Genomic DNA, 15,884 nt, shown 5'->3' with positions numbered 1-15,884 from the left:
TCTGTTCGCTCCTTGGAAATAATCAGTTCCCTTCTTAGAGGGTTCGTTTCCTGAGGGGCTGCATGCACTTCTGCCCTTAGTTCCCCAAGTAACTGGGCTAGCTGGTCGGTATCTGAGGTTTCCATAGCGCCTGGACGGGAGTTTTGTGGTAGGCTTTGCGTTCTGTAACGCTCACCTGATTCCCGTAGAGGCGCCGGACTTGACTGGGCGTATACCGTATCTTCAAAGGTGATGTGTAACACACGGCTGGCTCTTTGGGCTGGACCTCTATGCACTGTATGTCTGACTCGAAGGGTAAGATGTCTGCAGATAGAAAATATGGGATTAAGGAACTGGGTTATTGAATGTCTCTCTCTTCTTCCCTTTCTCTTCTCCTGTAGAACACCAAAGGTTAACGCTCTCACCTTAGGTAAGTGAACGCCGTGCTCTCCATCTGCCTCGGGGCAGGGTGCTGTAACCAGTTTCTTCACTGGATAAGGGGAGCAGGCCTCTTGACTTCAGAGGACTGCTGTCCGTCGTTTACTGCACGAACGGTAAGTTTCGAGTAATTCTAATGTCTTTAAAGTCTTTAGTAATGATGTTTCTTGTTTTGCAGGGTTCCGGCGATGGCGGATGACGGGCTGAAGTGAGTTGAAGTTGGAGCCCGTGTGATGAATAGAAGTGCCTGGAAGCACGTAAGTAAGCGCTTGTTGCCTGCTTCACGATGCGCTCTAACTGTCTTTTATTTTGCAGGTACAAGTTCGGAGCGGCTGCAGGGTGCCGGAATACCCACTGGGTTAGATGTGGAAAGGAGTAATGGCACGTGAGTATTAAAGTTCCCCAATGTCTTTAAACGCACCTTGTTTTGTCTTTCAGATGCGGGATGCAGCGCCGAAGGCCTCCGGAGCGTGCGAAGAGTTGGTAAGCTTTTGTCTTTCAGATGCCGGAATGCAGTGTGAAGACCTCCGGAGCGCACGAAGAGTAGGTAAGCCTTTGTCTTTCAGATGCCGGAATGCAGCGCGAGGCGTTGGTGACAGCCGATGGACCAGGTAAGTGAAGAGCTGTCACTCAAGACCGTAATGCTAACCTGTTCTTTCTTGTCTTTATAAGTGTTGCTGAAGACTGGATTCAGGATGGTAAGCCTTTTTCCTTAGGCCCAGGATCAGATGCAGAAGACACGATGAGCGTTCTGCTGCAGAGGATGCAGAATAACGCAAAGCAAGATTCATCCATCGGGTGTGGTTTAAATAGCCTCCTGTAGTGCTTAGATGTCTCCTTCCACAGCCACGCCTAGGTAAGAAAAGAGTTCCTGCTTTCCAGAAGAGTTCCAGTGTTCTGAATCTAGGGAGTGGCTCCTGCCCCACCCAACAGGAAAAGTAGTTCCAAACAGAAGAGGATCAGAGGCTCAACTGGCAGGCAAGTAAGCAGCATGGTCTGCTGCAGGTAAGTCCACCCAAGCATTATGAGCCCGGCGCTTCCAGAGCTGGGACTGGGCATATTTATGAGCCTGGTGCCACTGGCGCCAGGACTGGGTCCAAAAGGTCCCAATTGGGACTGGTTGGCACTCGGAACCTGGGTTATGGATCTGCTTCCAAGGGAGTTGGGAAAACCCTGACCTTTTGGAAGCAGAGATCATGACATGAACAGAAACCTAAAATTAAGCATTACGAATGCATTGTACATACCGAACTGAATGGAAACTTATAATGTATGCATTTGTGAGCTCAATGAGGAAAAACCAAAGGCATTGTGAAACAAACCAAGGAGAAGCACTGTGAGTGAACACGACAGCCTCTTTCTAAATCTACCTGCTTCTACCCTCTGACCTCTACAACTTATCCAGAACACGACTGCAAGACTTGTCCTTGGCCTCAAGCCCACAGATTGCATCTCTTCAGCTTTGAAATCTCTTCACTGGCTCCCCGTGGCAGCAGGGATCCAGTTCAAGACCCTTTGCATCGTCCACATGGCTTTCTGGGGCCTGGGACTGCTCTACCTCCAACATTCTCTTCCTAAACATCTCCCTTCTTGAACTCTCCGCTCATCCACCTCCAACTCTCTGAGGATCAGTCGCTTTTCTGAGCACAGAGTTGGGGGCAGATCTCTCTCTTCAGTTGGGGCCTCCCTCTGTAACAGCCGTGGGCTTGAGGCCAAGGACAAGTCTTGCAGTTGTGTTCTGGATAAGTTGTAGAGGTCGGAGAGTAGAGGCAGGAAGATTTAGAAAGAGGCTGTTGCAGTCGTCCAGCCTAGAGAGAACCAGAGATCTGGAGACAGTGAGCTTCTGGGGGAAAGTGAGGAAAGGGAGAATACCTCTGAGGAGGTGCAGCTGATAGTTTTACTTCTTAGAGATGTCAGAGATGTGAGGAGAGAAGGAGAGGGTGGAGTTGAAGAGAACCCTGAGGTTGTTAGCCTCACAGGAAGGAGCAGGAAGAGGGCCCAGAGTGGGTGGCCAGAGAGAGAGAGAGGAAAGTAGGGAGTTGGTGTTCCGATAAGGAGGATCTCAGTCTTACTGGCCTTAAGGCAGAGATCATTGGCAGATCACCATTCCTGAATTGCGGCCAGACAGTTTGGAATGAGAGAAGTAGAAGAGGCGGCTGAGGGGAGCCTGAAAGAGTGCTGGGTGCCATCCGCATAACACTTAAAGATGGAGTAAAAAGTAACGATGTGGTGGGCAAGAGGTGCCTGGTAGTGGTTGAAAAGCCAGGGAAAAAAGGTAGACCCCTGGGGGACACCACAAGTAGAGAGAGAGATAGAAGAGAGGAAAGACCCAAGTTGGACCTGAGTGGTCGGTCAATGTGAAAGGAGGTCAGCCAGGCCAGGGTCTGATCAGTGATAGCTAGGTTATCACGGAGAGGATTGAGCAAGATGGCATGGTTGACCATATCAAAAGCTCTGAAATCTCTTCACTGGCTCTCCCGTTGCAGCAAGGATCCAGTTCAAGACTCTTTGCATCACCCACAAGGCTTTCTGGGGCCTGAGACTGCACTACCTCCAACTTTCTCTCCCTAAACATCTCCCTTCTCGAACTCTCCGCTCATCCACCTCCAACTTTGTTGAGGTCAGTCGCTTTTCCGAGCAGGGAGTTGGGGGCAGATCTCTCTCTTCAGTTGGGGCCTCCTCTGTAACAGCCTCTCTGACTCTCTCAAACTTGAGCAGAACCACGTCAGCTTCCAGAACCAACTCAAGACCTTCCTTTTTGCTTCCGCTTTCTCTCTTCCTCTCCCCTGCTCATTTATTTATTTATTTATTTATATTTATATAGCGCGCAAGCAACCCAAGGGCATTGAGGCGCTGTTACTTGCAAGAACTTAGTTACACAGGTACAGGCATAGTAGCGATCGTTGATACATTATGGATATTACAGAACATAATGCTGTTGTTACAGACATTGCACTTGGTCATTGTGTTACAGCTTATGCATTGGGTCATGTGGTAAGTATTCATGCTAATGTGCGGGGTCTTATGAGAAGAGGATGGTTTTCATAACTTTGCGGAAGGTGGTGAGGGAAGCCTCACCTCGGATTGTAGGAGGTAGGGCATTCCAGTGAATGGGTGCGAGATAGGGGAAACTGGATCCACCCGCTCTGGCTTTTTTTTACTAGTGGCACAGAGAGCATGTTGGTACACAGTGATTTAGTTGGCCTGGTAGTGGAGACGGGGTGGATTCTTTTTGAGAGGTAGGCAGGAGCAGTGAGGTGAATGCACTTGTTGGTCAGTGTCAGAGCTTTAAAGACGATCCTTTCCTTTATTGGGAGCCGGTGGGCTAGTTTCCTGGCCTCAGAAATGTGTTCTCTTTTGGCAATGCCTTGGGCTGCCCGGAGAGCATTGTTTTGTATGACTTGTAGCCTCTCTAGGTTTTTATTGGAGGTTCCTAGAAAGAGTACATTGCAGTAGTCTAGCCTAGAGCCGGTGATGGCTCTGGCTATGTTGGTGCAGTTCTCTTTGGAGAGAAAGGCTCTGACTGTGTTGATAAGTTTAGCATGATATGCAGCTGCGGAGGCTATTGCATTGACTTGTCTGTCCATGGATAGGCTGGAATGCAGGTAGACTCCAAGAGTTTTGACAGAATCTGAGACAGGAATTTTAATGGTATCGACGGTGAAGTGGCTGAATTGTGGGTCTAGGTTGTTTAGCATGTTGGGGGAACCTACCAGGAGGAGTTCAGTCTTGTCAGAGTTGAGGCATAGTCCATTGTCTGCCATCCAGGCTTGGATGGTGTTTTATAGGTTGTTGAGGGTCAGGGAGTCGGTGTCATAGTTACCAGTGAGGGTGAGGAGGATCTGTGTATGGTCGGCGTAGTTGGTGTAGGAGATGCCCATAGCATCGAGTATGTGGAAGAGGGGTCGTGTGAAGATGTTGTAGAGGGTGGGGGAGAGGCAGGAGCCTTGGGGCACACCACAGAGTATGATGGTTGGTGAGGCGGAGGCTAGGTCGGAGAATATTTGCATGGTTCTGTCTTGTAAGAAGGAAGTAATCCATGCTGTGGCCTCTGGGGAACATTTGGCAGTGGAGGAAAGGTGGTGGCATAGGACGTCATGATCTACGAGGTCGAAGGCCGCGGATAAGTCAAGGAGTAGGAGAAGTGCTGGTTTACCCATGTCTCTAGCGTCGTCCATCTGGTTTTTCAGGTCAAGAAGGGCGGTTTCAGTTCCATGTCTGGGGACATATTCTTCAATGAAGTGCTGAACCTGCAGGTAGGCTGCTTTGTCCAATATTTTAAGGAGGAATGGGACAGTGGTGATAGTCTGTAGTTGTTGGGGGAGGTGGGGTCGAGAGTTGCTTTTTTTAAGAGAGGCCGGACCCAATCTTCCTTGAGGGAGGTGGGAACTTTTCCTGTGGTGAAGGAGGCATTAACGAAGGCTGTCAGGAAGGGAGCTAGCGCTTCAGTGCAGTCTTTGATAATGGGGGCTGGGCATGCATCCCCTTTACAGTTTGAGGGTTTGATGTTCCTCATTATGTTGATGATGTCTTTTTCCTGGATGGGTTTGAAGGAGAAAGGTTTGGGGGGGGGGGTCCGGGGCAGGTGGTGGGACAGGGATGTGTTTATTCGGTAGGGCTTGTTTGGTGGCTCGTATTTTGTTTTTGAGGAGGCTCAATTTGGTTTGCATGGCATTTTGTATGTCATCACACCAGGTTTTGTCTTTAGTGAAATTCTGGGGGGCGGCAGTGGGTGTCTCGAGCTCCCTAAAAATTGTAAAGATTTCTTTTGTGCTAGATTGGGCTTCCAAAATTCTGGATTCAAAAGATTTGGCCTTTGCTTGGGTGATTGCCTTTTTGTATTTGATGGATTGAGCTTTAAAGATCGTCTTATCTTTGTCAGTGTGGGACGTTTGCCACTGTGTGAGTGCAGCCTTTTTCTCATTGCAGAGAGTAAGGAGGTCCGGGGTGAACAATGAGTTGGAGTGGGTAGTGGGTTTGGATTTGCAGGGTTTGAGAGGGGCAATGGAGTTGATAGCTGCTTTGATGGCAGCATCATATGCTGTTGCGAGTGCTTCTGGGTCTGAGGAGAAAGGTGGTCTGAAGGCTAGGCCTTGGAGGAAGGGCAGTAGTCCCAACTGCTCCACGCACTGGTCACCTGGCTACCCTCTGAACTTGGGTCCCAGGCTCCTGCATGTCCAGTTTCCCTTTGCACTTCCTCTTGGCTCCCCCAGCACTTATGGCCTGTATCTGCAACCCTACAGTCCCCTCGCTCTGCACTTTTGAGCCACCCGCTGGCTGCACTTATTGAGTTACCTGCACTTAGCCACGTGCTGACTGCACTTTGAGTTACCTGCACTTCACCCCTCCCCCTCCCTCAGCACTTCTCCCCTTCCTCTTCCCTGCACTTGTGCAATCTGAATGACACAAGGCCTAGTAAGATCAGCGTTTTGTCCTCCCTCTGTACCCGTCCTTGCCTTGTCACGCCTAGAAACACTGGTGTACAGGCATGTTATAAATGCCATAGCAAATCATATCATAACCCTGGAACTTAAGGAACTGCATGTGTTGTCTTGAGAACGGAGTCTCAAGACCTTTTGTGCTTGAACTGTGTTGCTTGGAACTTGGGGAAGGGAACCCCAAGGATTGTTTAGAACTGTATCACTTTGAACTGGAGAAAGGTAACCTTCAGACTTTTGTGGGACTTTCTTGCACTTGGGGAAGGGCCGCTGAAAGACAGCTATGAGCTGAAAGAAGCTCAGAAATTTCAGTTAAACACTATTTATTTTGTTAGTAACATCCCTACATATTGGTTAACATTAGTCGTGAGGGCCAGAATAGGTTTTAGACACAGACAAACGTTTAAGTTTAACTCTTTGACTCAGACTTTCCTTAGTTTCATTCAGGAAGAGAAATCCCACATTAGCATTGGGCAAGTTAGGCCTTCTACCATCCTTAAGTTAATAAATATATTTTTTTAACTTTAAGTCTGTTGTCTGTGTCTTACTTCATGATGCCTTCACAAAACACACACACATATAGTAACTTCAGTTTGCTTATTCCATGTTAGCCAAGGGTAATAAAAAAATGTTAATTTAAAAAAAGACAACAGGATGATCTCTTAGGAATTTGTGTTGTCCCCAAAGTCATTAATGCGCAAAAAGAAAAAAACAGTTTACGAAAAGTATTTCAATATATTTTAAAACAACTCAGTTTAATCTATAATTAAGTAATTCATACATAAAACAGCCAACACTTGTGTATGTGCCTGTGTTTCACCTCTTCTCAGGCTTCGTCAAAGCAAATATGACTTATTTGTGGCAATTGAGACAATTCGAATTTCTTCAATTCCATTCCCTGTGTACAGGAAATCTTTTAATTCTATTTGCATTTGTTTAGTTCTTTATAGTTTTACCTTATCACCAAATTTAATGGTTCTTGTGTTAGGAATTCAGCTTTTCATTTGCAAAATGTTTGTGTTGTGTAAGGATTGCACTCCTTGTGGTGCTGAGTTCCACACACACGTGAGATACCGCCAATTTTGAAATTAAAGGGAGGGATTCCTTGTGGTCTTGTGTAGAAGGGATGTGACCTATCAGTTCGAACTGGACTTCCACTTTGGGGTGGGACCAAGACTGATTTGCATATGGTCTTTCCCCTTTTGTGATGGCTTGGTAGGCAAAACATGATGGTCTGGAGGGTTTTGCAGAGCAATTGCCAGAGTTTTAACATTAATTTTAAACTTTGCAGACATCACCTCTTTATTTTGTTTTCTCAAATCTCGTACCATACTTTATTGAAGGTTGGGCTGTATCCTTCTCTTTCCTTTACTGAGTCGAACTTGGATTGTAGGTGGGGTAGTTGAAGCAAACGCCTTCTTTCTCTGGTGCCTTCAAGGTACAATAGAGAAATGTGTCTGCTACTTACTGTATGCATTATGTGTTTGCATTTCTCTTTCCATGTGGTCTTTTGTCATCCCTACAATGACTGTTTCTCTTTTTACTTTGTAATCCCATGCACTGTCATATGGAATGTATTCATATCATATACAATTGTAATTGTGCTTCATGTTTTCACTTGTTTCTTGCCAACCAACTGAACAATTACTCTGCAGTCTGCTAAACATTTTCTGTATATTCGTACTCATGGATTGTTATCCTATGGAATGCATAAAGAGTAAATAACCAAATAAAATATCAAAAAAATTTACCACATTTGTCAAAGGTTAAACCCAACATTGTCTGTATCCAGGAATGCCATTTTAATGAAGAGAAAAACCATAAGCTTAATAGATGCTGGGTACGGGAAGTAATTTTCACTAAAGTTCTTAGTACAAATAATGTGGTTGCAATTCTTGTTTCTGGGCATTTTGATTTACAAGTGACGTATCAGGAATCAGTTATGGAGGGTCAGTGGATATTACTCTCTACAATTATTAATATTGCTGTATCTATTGTCAGTGTTTTAGATCAACTTCCCCCAATCCTGAATTCTGGTTTAACCTTAAAACAAAAATAATGGGCTGTAATTATAACAAATTCCTTCCTTATTGAGACTCTAATCAGATTGCCAACCTCCGACTGGATCACAAATCCTCTCAAATTCGTTAATTCCCAAAACTAGGAAAGAATTTCTGAACCGATTAGAAAAAAGGTCTGCAACCTGCGGCTCTCCAGATGTGTTGGATTACGACTCCTATGATCCATCACAATTGACTAAAATGCTACGGCTGATGGCAGTTGTAGTCCAAAACCTGTGGAGAGGCAAAAACTTGTCGACAGCGAGTGCTTTGTGAAAACTGGATTAGCAGAATGTATCTTTTTTCATCTCCCCATTCATCCAGATTGATTTTATTTTCATAAACATGTAATCTGCATGCTTCGTTCCAAGCAAATAGTCTCATTGATCATTGCTGAACATGCCCCTATTATTTCTATGTTTGACTAGGCTTCCTCATTTTCCACAAAGGAAATATGGATGGTTAGTAATAGTCTATTAAAATATACAGCCTTCTTTAAAGGTATTCATGAAATTTCTACCAAATCTCTTGCTATAATTCTGCATAACAAAATGTCCCATCATAACACATTGGATGCAGCTAAAGCTAAGTCATATACTTATTGTTTCCGCTTCTAACAACAAATGGCTTGAAAAACAATCCTCGCTTCTACTCAAAGAAATTAAAAATCTGTAAATGTCTTTCTTTAATAATCCCTAGGTCTCTACCTCAAACCAGTTACTTGCAAGACATATTGGTTACATTAAAACTCAACAGAAAAGGCATATGAAGTCCTTCTCTATGTAAAACCCAAATATTATGGTGGTTCCAAAAAGGCAGGCAACTTATTGGATATTAAACCATTATTAAAATGAAACAATTATTAAACATAAAAAGGAAAATATAAATATATGTCCATATTAGACACCATGGCCAATTTATATCAGATAGTATGGACATATTAAATACCTTATTTGACCATCATAAAGCAGCTTTATACGCCAGAGACTCAACCATCTTCTAACTATATTCTGTATTTTCTCTCCAAAACTCAAAATCCTTATCCATAGGCCTTTCCTTTCTTGCAATGCCTATAACTTATAAAGAGATCAGAAAATCTATTCCAGTTTTGAAACCAGGTAAAGCAACTGGGCCTAAATTTCCATCCAACAGAACTTACTGGGTTCGCCTAGGTGGCACACATTCTGTATCCTTCACTCAAGAAACCCTGAGTGAGTGCTTTAAAATATGTTTTAGCTAGATGGTGATTTTCTGAGAACTAAGATAGTGATTAATACTATATATTTTCTAGCAAGACGGATTAGGATTTCTCCTGACGAGGGTTAGAGTATCCCAAAATGCCTTGACTAAAGACAGGCCAAAAGAAGGGCTATGGATACTGCCAAGATCATTTTGTTAAAGTTTAAAAGAAGAGGTATTGAATGGAAGAATTCGTTTTTTCTGTAAAATCTCTTGTTTTTCTATTGGAAATAATGCAACTATTGTTCCATCTCTAGAAATTAGACACTATGTATTCAATCATTTGTTTAATTCAAGTGGGAAACTTTGTATAGATTACCAAATTTAAATATTGTTAGTAGGAGAGAAGACTTTCAACATGTTTAATATATTTTTTACAATTCGTATTAACTTTTATTTTACTAAATTGACTGCATTGGAATGGGTTTTGCCCCAAGCACAGTGCATACATGGCTCTAACAGAGCTCTGTTGGATTGAATTTTAGATTATTTTGCATAACTGGCCTGGTCTTTTTGCAACATAGATATCCTTAAAACATCATTGAAATACTTTATTTGATTATCGTTAAGTAAAAATAATAAGTAATGCGCTCCTTCTTTCTGACTTGGAAAGCACCCGAGTCTGCCAGCCTTTCCACTGACTTTTATCATACCTTGTGTCTATTATCTTCTCATCTTCTTGAATTATTTACTCACTTCACTAATTCTGGCAAGCTTTAAAACTTTTTGGGATGAACCTCTTAATTTATTCCCAATCCCCCAAAAGACCAGGTTGATATTAGAAAGTATAGATATCATTGGTTAATTCAGACTCCAAAATGTTCACTAAAATTCATTCTAATACTTTAGATATTTTCAAGCCTCTCTCCATTCATGAAGACCAAACTATTTCTTAAAAGGGGGACGCAATATTGCAATATTATTAACTACCAAAACCTCATCTGAACCCTTAGCACTTGTCTCCCATGATGCTTAAAAAGCATTTGAACATGTCTGATAGACTTTTATGCTTTTGATACTAACTTCTTTATTATTTATTAATCTTTTAGACTCCTCTCCTTCCAGTTGGATTTCCTTACCATACTTTATCTTTTTCCTTCCCTATCCTAAGAGGCACATGCTCAGATTTTCTTTTATAACTTACTCTTTGCATTGGTTCATGAACCCCTCCTAAAAGCAATTTGCAAAAACAAGCTATTACAGGTCTTTTTTAATATCAAACCTAAATTATCTGCTTATGCATATGACCTTCTTCTACATCCCTATATCCCTGATTCCTCAATACGTACCTTGTCCAAAACAATTGAAGAATGTTCCCTCATTTCTGTCTATAAACTAACCTTCAATACATCTGAGATTTGCCCCAGTCATAAGTTATTTCCTCCACACTGTAACTTAGCTTTCTGGCATCACATAGTGTCTGACTCCATTAAATACCTTGGCTTCCTCTTCACTAAAGTAATCTCCTTTACCATTAATGCAAATTTAAATGTACCTTACACAAAGTCACTCCTGTCACTAATATGTGGTTTCCCCTGATGCACATCTTGGGAGGATCACTTGGGCTGCACCAAGATGATGTTAGTAAATAATGTCCTTTATCCTCTATCTATGATTGCACTTCCTTCTGCTGAATATTTTTTCAAGAAAATCAATACTTTGTTGTCCAAATTTGTATGGAACATTAAACTTCGCTGGATCACTTTTAAAAAACTTAACTCATATTAAAGGGTGGGATAATTATGGCAATGTCCTTACAATTCCAAATCCTTTCCTCTTCATCAGCATGTACAAAGTTTTGATTTTGAAATTGTTGGACCACCTTAGTCTCTGTTGGGGTCAAGTTCAACTTAATTCAATTATACTCAATAAACTCTCATCTTTCTTCACATAGCTCAATAACCTCTGATTAAAAAATATAGTTTATTATATTTTCTTTATAGAATTGCTTGGGATTTATAAATAAAACATCCATCCAAAGCTGCACCCATAAAAACACTTCCTTTAATTTTGTATAATAAAAAGATATATATTAGTACAACATTTTCCACTCCAGTGTTGTAATCATACCTTAAAACAGGCAATTCTGTCACTTCAGTATTATATTACTCTTTGTGTTTCCTCCAAACTACTAACATTTAAATGGTTGTAACATCATCCTAAGGCAGTCAATGTATCTACATTTTCCATAATGCTACACTTGAATCTAATTCAAAAATTCAAATGAAAGGTGAAAAAGAATGCAATATTACTTTATACGCTGTGTTTTTGCAGACAGTATGGCTCAATGCTTCAAGTCCTCCGTTGCAGCTAACTTAACGCAAATCGTCTTTTCACTATGCATCGTGCAATCCTTCTTCGCTTGAAAATCTGTAGATTCATTGCGTGTTTACCCGGCTCCTGTTTATCATGCCACTTTCCTAAAGCAAATTTCACGCCTGATTTTTTGGATGTTGGGATGATCTTGCAGAACATATTTAACCTTTACAACTCACTAACCTTATTTTAGCTCTTCTTGCAGAATCAGACATTAGCAAGATACAATCTCCTTATGTATTTAGTCTGCATACTGTTGCTTTGCAGATAATTTTGATTCATTGGAAGAAGGCTGCAAAGCTCAAAAATTATCTGGTAGAATTGTGTTTGTACTACTCAAAGGACTGCAAAATGCCATGCAAAGACTGCGGTCGAATTTCAGGAATGTAATGACAAAGGGTGTACCTTTACAACCTTTCTTAATGCTTGCAACCATTTTATTAAATAAGAACAATTCAACTTTAACTCCAGTGTCCCCAAACACGCATGATTTATTTCACCGACATGTAATCAGCATTTTCTGTCCATTTGTTTCCTTTTTATCTATGTCTGCGTCTGGTCTCGTCTCCCCAACTCTTTATTTTGATTTATTACGATTCTATTTCTTATTATTATATATATGTATAATTATTATTATTGTAATCGATTATGTAGCATGTAATGATTATGGATGTAACTCATTACTTGCAATATCTTGTGTTACGTTATTTCAATATTAGCAGAAAATCAACTAATTGGTTTGGTTGTTTGATCTACACTTGTTTGGCATTTCACTGTACTTCATTGTTGTTAATCATTATTTGAGAAATCTACTTACCAATTCTTTACATTTTTAGATGACCTGTTAAATGTTTTAATGTAATAGAATTCTTAAACTTAAAAAGTCTTAGTGAGGCTGCAAAGTGTTTTAAAACCAAGGATCAAGCCACCAAACGCTAATTTCTAACCATGGGAAATATATCATGAGGAACCTAGGACCCTATACATGAAAGGAGAATCTATTTATAGATGCATATCTACTTACAATACTGGTATTAAATAGAGGAAAATGTAATGGAGGGTAATGTTATCGAATTTTGAATGATGATGTTTAATTAGATGTTTAGATGTTTTAGATGTATGAACTGGATGAGGCTAATATGAAGAATTTATAAGAAATTAATATGCTATATATAATTGAAGATTGTGTTACCTGTCTAATACTAATGAAACTTTTTAAATCCATCAATAAGAAGAGAAATGTATATAACAAAGAGATTGAAATAGTTATCACTAATTGTTGAAAACAACACCGCCCTCAATCTCCCCCCACCACAAACCCTGCCCTAATCACCTGCCACCCAGGCTTTAAGTGGGCCGGGGCTAGGCGGAGCAGAGTTCCGGCGGTCTCCAAAAAGTGTCTCTAAAACGGGGTATTGCCAGGACTCTCTATAGTCCCCTAGTATCCTAAGCCCTTCGGGCTGCTAAAAGCCAAGAATTTTTTTTCTGCTGCCTGAAGCCTCTGAGAGATGCAGCGTTCGCCACCCTTCCCCCCTTTCTGAGAGGGAGATGATTGCTGCAAAGGGATGCCTGGCGGGGGTCGGCGGCACAATTAAGGAGGAAAAGCAGAAGTGGGTGGTGGCCCTTACCAATGGTGCGTGCCGCCCTTTATGTCGTGCCTCATTTAGCCCACTCCCCCTGTCAGACCGACCCTCCATGCCGCTTAAAGCACTATCTGCCTGTCCTGGTGCTCTTTTTTGCCACTCTTTCCAAGAGGCCTTTGTCTGAAATCTGACACGTCTGCACATTGGCCCTGCTTTGCCAACTGTCCTTTGCATTTTGAGAATCATGCTATGTCCCACTCTGCCTACGATTGCTCTCGTCAAAGTACTGTTGGCCAAACAAAACAGGACCGGCTAAAGAGGTCATCCACGTGATAGGCCAGCTGGCCTCTATTACACAAAGTGAAAACACTACACATTCCAAAACAGGAAAAATTTGGCAATGTTGCCCTTACCATGTCATACACATTTAAAATCACTGGTTCATTGGCCATTGTGGGTCCAGGCGGTTGCTATGTCCCAGGGCGAAACCGGGCGAGGGTGCCCCAGGGTGCAGCTTCGCTTCCAGATGCATAGACCAGAGCTCGGTCCTTTTTACCGTGAGAGGAGCCAGGTGCATCGGTTCCCTAAGGTCCCGTTCTGAAAAGATTGCTTGCCACCAAAATAAACACGCGTGCCAGGGCACCGGCTCATTTGTTTCTTCTGCGTGGCCCCGGGGCAGCCATCACACACATCACACACCTTCCCCTTGCAATTCTGAGCAGCCCAGCACGGTGGCATCTACATGCCCAGGGAGAACGCAAGGGGCACAGGTGGCAGAGGATTCAATGGAACGCTGATACACAGTGTAGCGATTAAAAAGAGGTTAGATCACTTAGGTGTGGAAGAGACATGTGGCAGCACAGAACCTAGTCTGCGGTGGTGTTGCATGTCAGCGCCCCGCTTGTGTGCCCTGCCACATGGGCAAGTGTTGGCGCGCTCGTGCATTTCATTCGCTAGGCATTGTGGAGGTTCGCCGGGTCCGAGCAGGTGTGCACCCGGGCTGCATGGTGGGACAGAAGAGGGGACGGTATTGAAGCCCGCCTGTGCTGGGTGCGCTCTGGCCGTGGGTGGGTGTTTGGTGGGTGATGAATGGCTGAAATCCGTCTAGGGTCCCTGAAAGGGCGTCCCCCAGACCCTCACGGTCATTGGGGAAGGTGCGTTCGTGGTTGCTGCCGGGAAAGGCGGTGATTGCAATTGCTGGCAAGCCGATGGGATGGGACAAGGTGATGCCTGTGTTCGCTCGAGCGTGCCGAGTTCAGTCCTTGAAAAGACAGTGGATGTGGATGGGGTTGTCCGTCCGAGAGCTGTTAGGGTGCACGTGAGGTCAGACCAGGGGATCCTGCGGGGGAACTCGGGTTCTGTCCAAGCGTCTGCAGCGGTCCGTCTGGTCCAGGGGAGTCCTGTGGCAGTTTCACGGTCTGGAAGCGGGGGTCCCGATGTCCCCACTGGCCGGGATGCGCCCTGGCTGCACACTGAGCTGTCCGTGGTGCTGGAATGCCTTCCTGAAAAGGAACGCAGCGGTGCTCGGGCTACTGCATCCCAGCTCTACCTCCACTCCCGGGTACCCTGCACTGCTGACAGGTGGGGGTCCGCGTCCCGCTGCATCAGGGATGCTGCATGGCCAGTAACAGGGTACCCCCCGGCCTCAGGGGGCTTTCAGCACCGCCGCACTGACCGCACACCGCTTCAGGAGTCGCAAGGGTCTCGGCGGAGCTTGGCTTCCCCAGGATCAAACTGTGCCGGTAGCGAATCCCCTCCTCTCCCCGGATTGTGGGCTTGCTGCTCCCCGCCCCCCACGGGATGAGAGGCTGGAGGCGGCGCTAACGCCTGCGAATGCAGCGTTTTCAAGGAACAGCTCCCTGACCTTAGTGGCGGTGGGGTAGCGGGGTCTGGAGTAGCCCAGGAAGGGAACCAATGACCTCATCTGAATAAGGGGGCGGGTGCCGGGCGCCTGCCAGCCCGCAGCCAACCAGGGCTGAATGAAAGATGCTCAGTTACATCAGCAACGCAGCGAAACTGCAGGGAAACCAGCGCGCGAGGAGGCTGCTGCTGCTGCAGCAGCGGAATTACGAGGCCAGCTGCACACCGACCCGGAAAACACTTGCCACTTCCATATCACACTGCTGTCATTTCCAGCCAATCCCGGTTATATGTCCATTAATCCACCAAAATGCACACAGGCGGTGCAGAAACAGCAGCGACTCACTAGTGGCACGCACACACACGCTTCCCACACCAACACGTTGTTAATGTTTCATGTTGCATGAATCTTTATTTTCACACCGTTATATGTAGAATACATGTGCAAGTTGGTCATCAGTAGAATACCGCCATCATTTGACTGCCAGATGAGATGTGCTCCAGGATTTAGGAGAAACCAACAGCAATCCCATCATTGATTCAATCTCCCCTCACGAGCAACAACCTACTCACAGCAAGGAAGAAACACATTAGATCATCACCATATCCAACTTTACTCGGCTCAGGGGCATTACGATGTCATCACAATACAATAATCAACATATCTACCATGTGAATGATAACATATTACATTGACGTTATCAAAATATCACTGGATAAAAAGATGACAACAGTTTACATTCAAGTGCTGTACACTGGTTTAAAGAATGGTAACATTATTATTATTATCATGATTAGAGGGGTTATTAGAGGGGGTATTGCTTGTCTGGATTTATTGACTTGTCCTGTACTTAAGGTGTGTGCTACAGATCAGAGTGTGTGGTTTACCGAGAAGAGTTTTTTGGGGAGGGATGAGGGTGGGAGGGGAGGGTAAGAGATATTTGCAATTTTCCACCAACTTAGTGGAAAAG

The 15,884-nt window shown here is 43.9% G+C and overlaps 1 protein-coding gene across 2 annotated transcripts in view; it reads right to left on the bottom strand.

The window, feature by feature from the left end:
• The window catches only part of LOC138527588 (deubiquitinase DESI2-like), a 612,741-nt gene extending 597,685 nt beyond the window's left edge, over positions 1–15,056 (bottom strand). For both annotated transcript variants that reach the window (XR_011283954.1, XM_069638869.1), the window contains exon 1: positions 13,467–15,056. Coding sequence is in view for 1 of the 2 variants with exons in the window: in XM_069638869.1 (XP_069494970.1) it covers positions 13,467–13,505 (39 nt within the window). In the remaining variant the exon portion in view is untranslated. The remainder of the gene's footprint in view (positions 1–13,466) is intronic.
• Between the last annotated feature and the right edge of the window lie 828 nt (positions 15,057–15,884).

Source organism: Ambystoma mexicanum, chromosome 14, assembly GCF_040938575.1.
Source record: "Ambystoma mexicanum isolate Mex_15411 chromosome 14, UKY_AmexF1_1, whole genome shotgun sequence".
Classification (NCBI taxonomy): Eukaryota; Metazoa; Chordata; class Amphibia; order Caudata; family Ambystomatidae; genus Ambystoma; species Ambystoma mexicanum.
This window is presented reverse-complemented; position numbering and strand designations above follow the sequence as displayed.